Source organism: Nesoenas mayeri (genome assembly GCF_963082525.1).
Source record: "Nesoenas mayeri genome assembly, chromosome: 3".
NCBI classification, from domain to species: Eukaryota; Metazoa; Chordata; class Aves; order Columbiformes; family Columbidae; genus Nesoenas; species Nesoenas mayeri.
In genome coordinates this window covers 63,171,253-63,184,259 of record NC_137544.1, presented here as the reverse complement: position 1 = coordinate 63,184,259, position 13,007 = coordinate 63,171,253, and the positions used below count along the sequence as shown (strand labels likewise).

General features: G+C 43.2%; 1 protein-coding gene across 1 annotated transcript; it reads left to right on the top strand.

The window, feature by feature from the left end:
• Window positions 1-1,192: 1,192 nt before the first annotated feature.
• Window positions 1,193-11,975, top strand: FUCA2 (alpha-L-fucosidase 2; the record flags this gene model as incomplete). Its single annotated transcript, XM_080342138.1, has 7 exons — window positions 1,193-1,428; window positions 4,271-4,458; window positions 6,149-6,488; window positions 7,114-7,324; window positions 8,685-8,875; window positions 10,252-10,360; window positions 11,835-11,975. 7 exons carry the CDS (start codon window positions 1,193-1,195, stop codon window positions 11,973-11,975), a joined length of 1,416 nt encoding a protein of 471 aa, XP_080198264.1.
• Window positions 11,976-13,007: the final 1,032 nt, after the last annotated feature.

Here is a 13,007-nt window from a genome sequence, read left to right as displayed (position 1 = left end):
ATATTTTGGGATGAAATGTAACAGCTGTGGTTAATGGCTCTGGAAACTAAAATTCTGTTTCCACATGACAGCAGTAAAGTCTGCATCCTTCCCAGGTGGAAAGAGATTAATTCAGTTGCTGGCTCATTCATTTTTAACTGTTCTGATCAGATTGCCAAAGAAATTTCCATTTGTGGTGGTGATTTTGTAAAGTTAGTATTTGATGATTAAACCAAATTATTTCACAAAGGCCGTCCAATGGCCAGTAGGGTCTGATGTAAAAATATACAATTTGGTCATCAGGAAAGATGGGAGAAATGCCAGCATGGGCTACAATGATGCTGGAAGATGTGTATTTTAAAGTACGTGCCTGCCACCCGTGATTTGCAGCACAAATGCAAAGTGTCATCTACTGAAGCCAGGCAGCTGCAGCACAGGCTTCTCCCGAAGCCATTCTGATGGTCAAGGAAGTATTTCCTTGACAGGCTTTGGGGCACCTCTCAACCCTGTAAGCCATCATGTACGGCAGGCTGGAAGGAGCTGCAGAGCCAGGGGTGTTACACCCTCTCCTTCTGGTGAAGGGAAGCTGCACCTGCGGCTGGAAGCAGGTGGGAAGGGCACACCATCAGGGTGCAGAGGCCGCTCCTGAAGCAGGCCATGGCTGCAGACCCAAGACTCGGCCCGGGTCAGGCTGCAGGCCCAGCTGAGCCCCCGGGCCACTTTCGGGCAGCGCTGCAGGAGAAGTGCCCGGGCTGTCCCCGCTGAGGAGGCCGGTAACGCCCCGCGCAGGGCCGAGCAGGCTGCAGGAGCACAGAGGGACGCTGCCCAAGGCAAGAAGTCCGGTACTTCGTTTTGTTCACACCCTTAAAATCCAGGTGACAATTTGTGACCGGGCAGCCACATCAAACGGCACCGGCGGGGATGAGACCCCCCGCGCTTCTCCCTCACCAGCGGAGGGGAAGGACGTGGCGGTGCCGCCTCAGCCGGGCACGGCGGGCTGAGCCTTGGGAGGGGCAGAGCCGGAGCCCTCCACCTGCGGGCGGCAGGGACAAGTTACGTTGTGGCCGGAGGGTGGCGGGCTCCGGTGGGGCGGAGAGAGCCCGATCCCGCCTCGAGTCCCGGGCGCGCTGCGGCACCTGTGCCCAGCGGCCTCCGCCGCCACGCCGCGACCCCCGCCCTGAGCCGCTTCCTCCCCCCGCCCGCCGCCTCCGCCATGTCGGGGCCGCCCTGCCGTGCGGCCCTGCTGCCGCCGCTGCTGCTGCTGTTGCTGGGGTTGCCCGGGCTCCTGCGAGCGCGACCGCCAGCCGGCGGCGGGCAGCCCCGCTACGAGCCAACCTGGGGCTCGCTGGACGCCCGGCCGCTGCCCACCTGGTTTGACGAGGCGAAGTTTGGAGTGTTCATCCACTGGGGCGTGTTCTCGGTGCCCAGCTTCGGCAGCGAGTGGTTCTGGTGAGCTCCCCGGCCGGGCCCCGGCTCCTGCCCGGCCCGCGGGCCTCCCCGGCGGCGGCGCCGCCCCACAGGCCCCTCAGGCCCCGGGAGCAGCGGGAAGGGTCGTACCGGCCATCCGAGGGAGAGCAGCTCTTCGGGCGGGGGGGGTTGGGTGTGGTGTGTGTCCCCGGAGTCACGGTTAGGTTTACAGCCCCCCTGCAGACTGGGCCTGGAGCTGGAGTGTGCAGGTAGAGGTTTATTTCCACCTGAGGCAGGTCCGTGAGACCAGGGCACCATTTGTGAAGGAAGGGGAGTTTGATGTGCTTCTGGTAGGTCTGACCATCTGTCTGCCCGGCCCCACAACTCTTGAATGTGTTGGCTAATGTGAACCAAGTGAAGCAGAGAGCCTGTGGAGCTGAAAGACGAGCTTTCCACAGTGCTAGTGAGAGGGGGTGTGAGCGGCCCAGGGACAGCTCTGCTGGGACACGATGTGGGACTCCCCCAGGAGTACTCTCCGCTTAGAGGAGCCTAAACTTCTGATCCTTCAAATGATGTTAATTCAAAGGTCAATTAAACCTTTGGTCTGTGGGTGTTCACTGATTGGGGCCCTTTGGCTGTAAGCATTCTTTTTCTCTTTTTTTTTTTTTTCCATGCTGTACCAAATACTTCCTGTATGACCTGAAGTGAGTCACATTATCATTTACATTATGAAGATATCAGCAGCTCTGTGGCAGAGTTATGGTAAAGCTTAAATGCAATAATTGTAAAAGGAACAGACAGTGATATAAACAAACCACAGTTTTCTGAAGGCAATACTTAGCCTATTATGTTCAAGGGTTTCAGGAGTTCTTGTTTTTGTTTTTAATATGGACTCTGTTTACCAATTAATGATTTTTGGGACTGGGGCAGGAAGGAAGCTGGCTTTGGGTTCAAGCCTTACTGAGTGCTGTGCTCTGGTATTGGTATACAGATTCAGGCTTGAGCGTTTTTTTTTGTTGTTCTGAAAACACACTGAAATACTCTAATGTAGTTGATGAAGTTGGTTTTTATGTCCTTGTCGCCTCCTACCCTTACACACATGTGAGTGTGAAGCTACTTCAGGGCCATCTGGCAGCACGTGCAGTCAGATGGCTGAGGTCCTGCGTTAGCAGCCTCAAGTGGAAGGTCTCAAACTATGGTATCAGCAGGCCTGTTCTCCTTCCTTCAGAGCTGTATAACCTTGCTCAGAATGTTTCTAGAACCCAATCCTGTCAGAGTAGAAATGCTCACCTTGTTAGCAAACCATGTGACGAAGGAAGAGAAGCAAGGGTTTGTGTTTTGTTTTTAAAGGCAGATGTGCCTTTTTTTTTTTTTCCAGGTTCTTTCACGGAGGGAGGCTGTCTCAGCCTCTCCTCTGTGTTTTTGTTTTGTTTTTTGGTTGGTTGTTTTTGTATTTTTTGTTTGGTTTCGTTTGTTTGTGGGTTTTCTTGTTTTGTTTTTTTCCCCACTGGCTGCTGGAGAGTGTGTTTGTTTATGCTGAAGTCTATTTGGGGAAGTTACTGTGGTCTTACAGATCTGAGGTCAGGGTCCAGCTCAGGAGAGAAGCATATTTCAAATGTTCAGATTCTGACCTGTTTTATTCCTTCACTTTCAATTTGTTCTCATTTATGTCTACATTTGCCAATGGGATTTTTGCCACTTGGCTTCATTCATAGAAAGGTAAATGCTTTCAGATCCCTTCCCCCTAAGTATTAGAAGTCACAACGTATGTTGTTGTTAGAAGGCCTCTAGCAATAAGGTGGTTTATGCAATAAGGACTCTTGTGTGCAGTTTCTGGAGCTCCTCTTTCATTGCTAGGTAGGGGAGGGATGGAGCAGGTTGAAAGTAAATAGTGCTCTGTTGGTGATTTATGATCTTTGCCCATGACGAGGGTGATAGGCCACCCTCAGACCACAGCGCAGAGCTCCAAGTCTTGCTGTGGACTAGGCCAATTGGAATAGTGATGATACTGGATCAGGAATTGGTGCAACAGGAAATACAGGACAGAAACAGTCCCTGCATTTGCTAGGTGGGATGCAAAAAGAGGTCATCAGTTTATATTTTCCCTCCTGGTTCCTAAATCTGTGTGCACTGTCCAGTGGACCAGGATGGATGTGTGCCTGTGCTCTGGAGCCTGTGAAGGGGGTGAATTTGCAAGGGTGGGGGGTTCTTGCAGAGGCAGACAGTTGTTGGAGGACATGCCTTCTGGTAGGGTGCCTTTGCTTCAGAGCTGTGTGTGTGCAGCAGCTGCAGTGCTCTGTGGTCACAGCTCTTTCCAGCTCTGGGACCATGGGCATTTGCTCACACATCAGGTCACTTGGCTGCATTTGGCATAGAGGACTCTGCAGCAGCAGAGAGGTAAAGCTGCTGGCCTGTATACTTGTGGACTGCAGAAGTTGCAGTGGTGGGGCAGAGCAGAGATGCCTGATATGTGACACTTAAGGAAGGTGAGTTACTAGTCCAGAAAACGTGTGTTCCTTGTGCCACCTGAGCTGCTTACCGTGGACCGTGTACCTGTGCTCTCTAGTAGTGTGTCAGGATTTGGGTACTGAATAAGCCTGCCTAGTGTAGTTGCTTTGCGATACTGCTCCAAATGAAATCCTGGGATCATTCCAAAGTGGAGTGCTTGAAAGTAGTAGAGCATGAGGAAGGAGGACAGAGAAAAGGAAATATTTGATAATTAATACTGTTATGTTCTGAAGCAGTTTTGCCCCATTGCTGGTGTCATGTACTTCTAGTGTGTGTGTCTCTCATTGTGAATACAAATAGGAGCTGATGATTTAAATGCTCTTTTCTTTGTCTAAAACTTCACCAGCAGACATGTTTTTGCTCTATGTTTTGTCAGGTGGTACTGGCAGAAGGAAAAGAGAGCACCCTATGTGAAATTTATGGAAGCAAATTACCCACCTGGGTTTAGTTATGAAGATTTTGGGCCACTGTTTACAGCAGAGTTCTTTGATCCCAACCAGTGGGCAGACATTTTGAAGGCTTCAGGTGCAAAATATGTTGTCTTAACTTCAAAACATCATGAAGGTAAGTGGAAGGTTTGTGAATGTTAGTAATTGTTACATTTCTGTCAACAGAAGAAAATCCAGGTGACTTTCCTGCCTCTTAAGAGAGGCAGAGAAAGCCAAGCAGCCTAATCTGCCCCAGTCCAGCCAAAGAGGAAACAAACCACCCAAGAAATGTGGGTGTGTTTTTTTGATTCTTACACAAATGCTGTGGCCGCAAAGCTTGCATAGGAAGAGGAAATAGATTGTTTCATTGTTCTCTTGCTGCAGCAAAGAGCCTGAAGCGGTGAGGGCAGCAGAGCTTCATGCAGTAGCCATAGTTCATTTTTTATTGTGCAGCTTATTGCTTGAGAAACTGCAGAAGTGAATTCTGCAGTGCTTCATATGTGGAGAGCTGTTGTGTACAAGCAGTTAACAAACTCTGTGGGTTTCTCCAAGGAATTTAGGAATGCCTTCCAGGAGTCAGCTTCAGAGTTAGGAATGTACACAGGGTATAGCTCTTGCCGATGCAGTGCACAGAAGCAAAAAAAAATTGATTTAGGTCTGTAACTTTACAGTCATGATTGATTTTTGGTACTGCAATTGTGAGGTACTTTACAGAGGAAAGTAAAGGAGAAGAAAGTGTTTGGAAGGAAACATGGTAGCGAAGAAGGTATGAAATACTAAGATGCAGTATAACAGTAGGTCTAGTGAGTGGTGGTGGTGTTTGGGGAGCTTTAGGTTCAAGACTGGCAACTAGTAACTTCTGAATTCTAATCTTGGCTCTAACACACATAAAATCCTGATCCTGATGATACCTGTGGTGCAATTCCCAATGGCTTCAAAAGAAACATGATTTATGTAGTCTGTCCTGTAGTCTTGGGCACAAATTTTTATCTTGTTTGTCTAGTTGATACAATTACATGTATTCAGTTCACAAAAATATTGCAAAATTTATTAGGCCATTGTATAAAGGATTGTATAAATTGCATAAAGGAGTTTAAAGTTGAGAGTGGAACTCCTTTGGCTGTAGTCTAAATCTGCAGTGCAGTAGTATACTTAAGTGCTTGTGCTGGATTGCTGGATGTCTGAAACATTAAATCCTTTCTGATATTTAATGCTGATATTTTAAAAGCTGTTTCAGGTGTTTTTGCACTCTGCTTGTATACATGTACAAAGTAGTTGATTGAGCTTTTATAAATGTCAAGACAAATGAAAAGTGAACATTTACATAAGACCTAAACAGAAAGGAGAATAGTCTTTGAATGCAAATAATAGCTTGTGCATTCTGCAACTGAGAAACAGTTTTTTTCTTCCACTTCTTGAATGTGTGTTGGCAGTTCATGCATTCATACATTCTGTGAAAATGTAGGTGCCTCAAAAGTTGCTGTCTTTTTGCTTCATTTCCTTGGGACATGTGAATGGAGTAAATAATTAAGGAGAAGGAATAGTTATCCTGAGTGGTACAGAACTGGATAATTGAATGTTTTATGTGTATAAAAATATAAATGCTTATGTATATGTATTGGTGTTCTGATGTTATGACTACTAGCATGGTGCATAAACAGATTATAGGCATGCTTTATACCATGATAACAATTTATTGCATATATGATTTTTGTTATTTTATATTTTTTTATTGCAAGACACTTGCAGACTACTTTCCAGATGGAGGAACTGTAAGTTCCCCTATTGTTCTTCCCTTTCTTATCCTGTGTTTTTTCTCTTTTCAGGCTTTACTTTGTGGGGGTCGAAATATTCTTGGAACTGGAATGCTGTTGATGAGGGACCAAAACGAGATCTTGTGGCTGAGCTTGCAACATCTGTTAGAAACAGGACTGACTTGCACTTTGGGTTATATCACTCCCTGTTTGAATGGTTCAATCCTCTCTTTCTTGAGGATGCCTCCAACTTCTTTAAGACAAGAAAGTTTCCCACTAGTAAATCATTACCAGAACTCTATGAAATTGTGACCAAGTACCAGCCAGAAATAATTTGGTCTGATGGGGATGGAAATGCACCAGATACTTACTGGAACAGCACTGGTTTCTTGGCTTGGCTGTATAATGACAGGTACATAATGATGCTGGTTTAGCTCCTTATCTGAAATCCTGCTCTGTGTCTAGTTTGTCTCATTTTTGTATATTTTGTGGAACCTGATACCCTCCACTCATGAGGACTTAACTAAAAATTAATTTTATTGAAATACGGAACCCAGGTCTTTCCTAGAACTGCCAAAACTTTCTTCAGAAAAAGGCTGTTTCATACTTTTTCAAAACCACATTTTCAAATTAATCAGTTAAGATAGTATTGGCTATTTTGCCAAATCATATTCTTCATAAGTACTGTCTACTGCACAGACAAAGAGGATAGCAGGATAATTTGAGAACATGGTACATTGTTGCTGTCACAGACTGAACATCTGGCAGTGGATGTGAAATGCAGGCTGGTTTCTGGCAGACTGACCTCCTGTCAAAGTCTGCAGCAAATTTCCCTAAGAAATGCCGTTCTGGAGCTTTTACTAGCAAAGGATGAGAATAGGATTCCTGAAACTGCACTTAACCTAATGGTAGTAAATTAATACTGCAGAAGTCATCCTATATGTCAGTTTCTGGGAGGTGTGTGTGTGTGGGAAGGGACTACACTGGCTGTGACTGTGTCTTTTAGAATACAAAGCATAAAATTTCTCTGTTTCCAGTCCAGTCCGGGACACAGTTGTGACCAATGACCGCTGGGGAGCTGGCAGCATCTGTACGCATGGTGGCTTCTACACCTGCAGTGACCGGTACAACCCCGGCCACCTCCTGCCTCACAAGTGGGAGAACTGCATGACTATTGACAAAAGGTCATGGGGGTACAGGAGGAATGCACAGCTTGAGGATTACCTCACAATCGAGGACTTGGTGAAGGTACAGTGGGACAAAGGAGTTGCCTGCAGCTTCTGATTCATGCTCCTGATTATTACACTATATAACATTTTAATTATTTTTATTAAAATTATTATTTTAGTTGAATAATGAATCAATGAAATAATAATTAACTTTGTTCATTTGCAGCCTAGTACTGGCAGGATGGAGTGTCCATGTAATTCTTATTGATTTAATATAAAAGACTAAGAGAAAAATTGTCTCATAAAAATTCAGTCCGTTTCTTAGAAGCTATGTCCCTTGTAAGTGGCCAAAGGCTGATCTGGACAGTCTCAGAATTATTTTTTCTACTGTTTTTCTAGTAGCTGCACCTCTAAGTTGATGACAAGTAAACAGCTGCAGTTTCACAGTTTCTGTTTAGGAACTTCTGACTGAAGACTGCATCTTTTTCCCCTTCTCGCTAGAAACAGTTTATAACTCAATAGTCTTTTTACCTTGTAGCACCAAACTGTCCTTTCATCCCACTTCATTTAAACAAAGAAACCAACACATTTATTAGAGACTTAACAGATAAACACAAAGCAGATGCAGATAGCTGGTGTTAATAGGACGTTGATTCCCTTTGCTAGTCTAAGGTATTAAAAATATTTGAAGCTTAGAAAAACTGAATTTAAAAGTAGATTTATTCTTTAGATACAATGCGTTAAATTGCAAAATTCAGCTAATGATGGGAAGATTGTTTGTTTATTATTGTTGCTTAATATGAATTTTAGTACTGTCTTTGGAAAAGATAATTTCAAATTGAAGTAATCTTTTTTCAGAGGCAGAAGGTTTAAATTCATTCAGTAGTTTGTCTCCAGCTGTCTGTTCCTCAGACTTACACAGCTCAGTCCATGATCTCTGGAGGGCAGTGTGGATATGAACAAAAGTATTTATGGACTCTCTAGAAGGCTTCCTTCTCTTCTACAAATGTCTCTGAAAAATAGGGAGAGCATCAAATAGAGGAAGAAGTTTCTCCTTTACACTTCAGTAAAAATGAAGTGGCATCTATTAGCCTTATTGCTCTCTTGTGCAGAGAAATGGTTCTGTCGATAAAACCCTCAGAAGTCAAAATGTTAAAAAGCTCTAAGACCTGATTCTAATGTAGATTGTGAGTATATTGGTGCAAAAATGTATTTTGGCCTGTTTTCTGCCATGAAAATTGACAGCAGAGCTGTTTTATGGGAGTTTAAATTTTGTATTGACTGTTGGGATGGCCCTCAAAGTCTAAACATGCAGCAGTGACATAACTTGTTCAGTTCATTGTTCTGAAGCAGTATGGCAGGCTTTGGAAAGAACTTCCAAGATATGATTTTGTTAACTGTAACCATATGCTCCATGTATGTGTTTAAAAACATTTCAGCAACTCGTAGAAACAGTGTCTTGCGGAGGAAATCTCTTGATGAATATTGGGCCCACTCACGATGGTCGCATCGCTGTTATATTTGAGGAACGCCTGAGGCAGATGGGTACCTGGCTGAAAGTCAACGGAGGAGCCATCTATGGAACGAAACCGTGGAGAGCACAGAACGACACGCTCACACCAGGAGTGTGGTAAGGCTGCTGAATCAAAAATGGGGCTGCTTAAAGCAGCAGCAACAGTGTATGTGAAAGTTTGAAATTCTTAATGACTTGATGCTACAAAAATCACCCATTTGCTTTGTATGCTGTGAAGAAATTAACCCTTTTGTCAGTTTAAGTATCTGCACATAAACGTGTATAAACCTGTCAGTAGACAATAGGTGGCAGATACTGTAGTTTGGGGATGATGCTGAGGGAAGGTTGCAAGCATTTCCTTAGTGATCTTCTGCTTCTGAGTGTAGCTGACAACAGGAACTGTAAAAAAATATAAATCCAGAAATATAAAACTGCTATGAAGTGTTTATCTGTAGAAATGAATACTTAGTGTCACTGTTTAGACAGAAATAGTGGAGAGAAAGAAACTAGAAATCAGTCTAGCATATTCTGCATTTCATTTTAAGGTGAAAACGCATGGGAAGATAACAGCAACTGCTTGGTTGCTAAATTCAGCCAGTCCCTGGACTCTCCTCGGCCTTTGTGCCTCATAGCTGCTGTAACACCTTAGTGATCCATCAGGGTTTCGGTCTTGATCTCTTCTCTGCCTCAGTGGGCCTTTTTCCTCCTGTTCCCAGTAAGATTTGGCTATCTGGCTTTAGCCTTGAAACCCTGAATTGTTGTTTGTTTAGTAAAACTACTTCCAAGAGTAATAAAAAAATTGTAACTAAATGAAGGAAGAGGGAGGAATGTTTCAAATATATGCCACAAGATTTCCAAGGACATACTGTAGACCAGGGGTGTCAAATTCATTTTCACCGGGGACCACATCAGCATTGCAGTTGCCTTCAAAGGGCTGAATGTAATTTTAGGACTGTATACATGTAGGAGTAGTTAAATTTATGTGCCCGCCCCGCTGAAAATGAGTTTGACACCCCTGCTGTAGATAATGTCTGCTGAAATTAATTTTTTTTTAAATAGCTATTCAAGGTAGAAGCTTTATAGTTGCACATACTCTTTAGTGGAATGTCTGTACGTGTGTATAGATGTGAATTACCATATTTTCTGAATATAACCCACAATTATCTGTCAGTGATTCCCCCTGCCCTGCAAGTATCTCCTTCCCACATTACTGGGCAGCAGTGAGTTACTGTATGCTTGCTAAAGTTACTACAGATGTTTGCCTCTAAATTCAGTTGTTTAATAGTCTCCTTAGTTTGTTGGAATATAATTTCAAGGAACAGTACTTTATTAAAGTGTATAAATTGTCTGAAAAGATGGTTATGTGTGTGAAAATGTAATTAATGCTTGACTTTTCAAATCCATTTTTCCAGTCTTCAAAGCACTCAATATATCACTTGAGAACATTTCCAGTGAAAAACTGACATGCATTTCTGTTCCCTGTTTCCAACCAGGTACACTTTCAGCCCTAAAGAAGGCCACGTCAATGCTATCTTCCTGAACTGGCCAGTCTCTGGGACTCTGGAACTTGGTGAGCCACAGGCTAAGCTTGGAGAAACGCAGGTGAGAGACACGTGCCCTCACCCCCTTTAGAACAGTGAGGCTTTTAACACACAATGCAAGAAATGAAGGAAAACACCTCTGGGATTTTGCATGTTCTATCAGTGTTTATTTTAGTTTCTGAAATCTTTGGGAAGGCATAACTCTTAGGACAGAGTACTTTGGAAGAGACCCAGAAAAATGTTTTCATTCTGGGACCTCCTTGTTCTAGTCCTCCCAGTGGGATGTTTAGTTTGCAACAAAGAAAGATGGAATTGTTGCTGGGATATGTTTTAGCTTGCAAACTAAGGATCACAAAAAGAGACCAAGTAGCAGGGGAAAAAAAAAAACAAACCACAAAAAACAACAAAACAACAACAACAAACTCTGCTTCCTTTGCTTCCTTTTGTGTTTCTTGTGTAGACTCTAACTCAGCATGAAATTTCCTTATAAATATCCATCCTCATGACTTTGATACTGTAATTATGGTAATGGTGCATTAGCTTCAAGTCAAAGCCTTGCACAAGGGGAAAGAAGGAGGTTTTTGTTGCCCAGGGATGCTAAATAATAAGTCTGTGCAGGCCTAGATGTGTCCTAGAGCAAGTGGTATTCCAAAGTTGAGGACACTGATGCCACACCTGCACTAGCACGTAGTGTAACCCCATGGAAGCAGATGGACAAGAGCAGAACAGCTGGTGTTCAGGACTTGGCATCAACACAGTACATTTGAAGTGGGATTCATTTTGGCTTAGGTCTGTCCTGGTCTCATGCATTGGATGTCCGCTAGATGCCGAAATGTATTAAGAGCGAATTGTCTCTTCTGGTCTAGTTCCATATGAAAATAATCTAACTAGTGCCAAGACAGCTCTGTGATAAGGAGGAAAGAGTAATTTCAGAAATGATGTAGATGCATCTTGCAGTTTGGAGATGCATCTAGACTAGATGTGCACAAGATAGTTATGTTCCTCCATGGTAGAGACTGGTCTTCAGCTGTGCAACTGTTTTCAGCATTTCACCAACTGATGTAAGAGTCTCGCCATAAAATGTATTTGTGTGTTTAGCAGCAGGGTTCTTCAGGTCAGCTTGGTTTGAGATACCTGGTTGCACGCTGTGAGAAACATGGGTGCTCATTCAAGACTGTAAGTTCCACCATGGGAACAGACATCTCAGAAATAGGCACTATAGAGCTGTGTACTGTGGTACCTGGATCCCTGCATAGACCCAAATAGCTCTGAAAATTGTTTATGTACCTTTTACAGACCTAAGTACTTCTCAAGACCCAACACCCCTAGCTTTATCATTTACATAGCTACTTTGCAAGTATTTTTTCTACTGCCTTTAATCATTGTTCTATTATTCATTTGGTTGGTAAATGGCATTTTGGTATAACTGGATAGTAAAGCAGTTATGGAACAACATTTCTTTTGTCAAATTTTGCAACTCTATGCTCTTTGAAAAGGCACTGTTCTAACTATAGTGTATGTTTCTATCATCTCAGGCAAAGCTGGTTGGCTACAAGGAACTGCTGAAATGGGTTGCACTGGGAGAAAAGGGAATCATAATAACTCTACCTCAATTAACCCCTCAGCAATTGCCATGTCAGTGGGGCTGGACTTTACAACTGACTGATGTAAACTGAGCCACACACTGCTGGAGAGGTGCGTAGTAGGGAATGCTGTTGTTTTTTGCCCAGTTTCTCATCAGTGATTTCTAACTCTTCCTTGCTTGACTGAGAAGCATCAACAATTTCATTTTTTATGAAAGGTGGGCAGTTATTAAGAGATAGAATGAACCACATCTGAAATCTAGCACTAGATAGGTACATCTCTGTATACAATTTGTTCCTTTGAACTTGTGTGAAAATTGAGCATCTACCTTGACCTCTCCACTTCTTTTAGTCAGTTTCTTGCCAAGTTATGTTAAGAACTGGGTGGGGAAAAAACAGGCACTAGATTTTTAAAGCCATAAGAAAGAGCAAAGCTAGCTCAAGGCAGCATTCAACAGATCTGACAGCAAATGCATAGGAGTCAGTTGTATACTTTCTTTAATACAAGAACTCTAACTGCCTCAACACTGTACAGTAAAAACTCTCAGTTTTAGCAAAAAGAATAAACTTTTTTTCCAGTTGCATGTAACAACTGACAGCTGGTAGTTTCAGCTGAGTGAGGTGTCTGCAAGAACAGTCCTCTCAGGGTTGGGAATTCGTCACAAGTGTGTGGAGGCAATGCATGTGTACATCTTCATTTCTCATAATGAAAATAGTTGGTTTTACCTGTTACTGCTGATGAATAATTGTATCCATTATTGGGATACCAGGAAAATGGGAGGGTTTTTTTTAATGTTTTGTATAATTTTACATGGTTGAAGCTGACTCTTGTTTACAGCAACTATTTTTACACAGTTACCAAGGTGCCTTCTGTGGACTATTAAACAAAACATATACTTCAATGACTAACTGCTTTTAAAAAGAGACATAATCAGGAGTTGCTAGGGTTCCTCAGCTTTGGCAGAAAGACAACATTTTAAGCAGGGGATAGATTGTGTCTAACTTGAAAAATTCCTAAACTCATCATGTGTCAGGATGCAGCATGAAGTTTACAAAGAGGGGGAGGTATAGAACAACAAAAAAGCATTAATTGTTTCTGTGGAGATATCAAAGGTTTATTTTTCC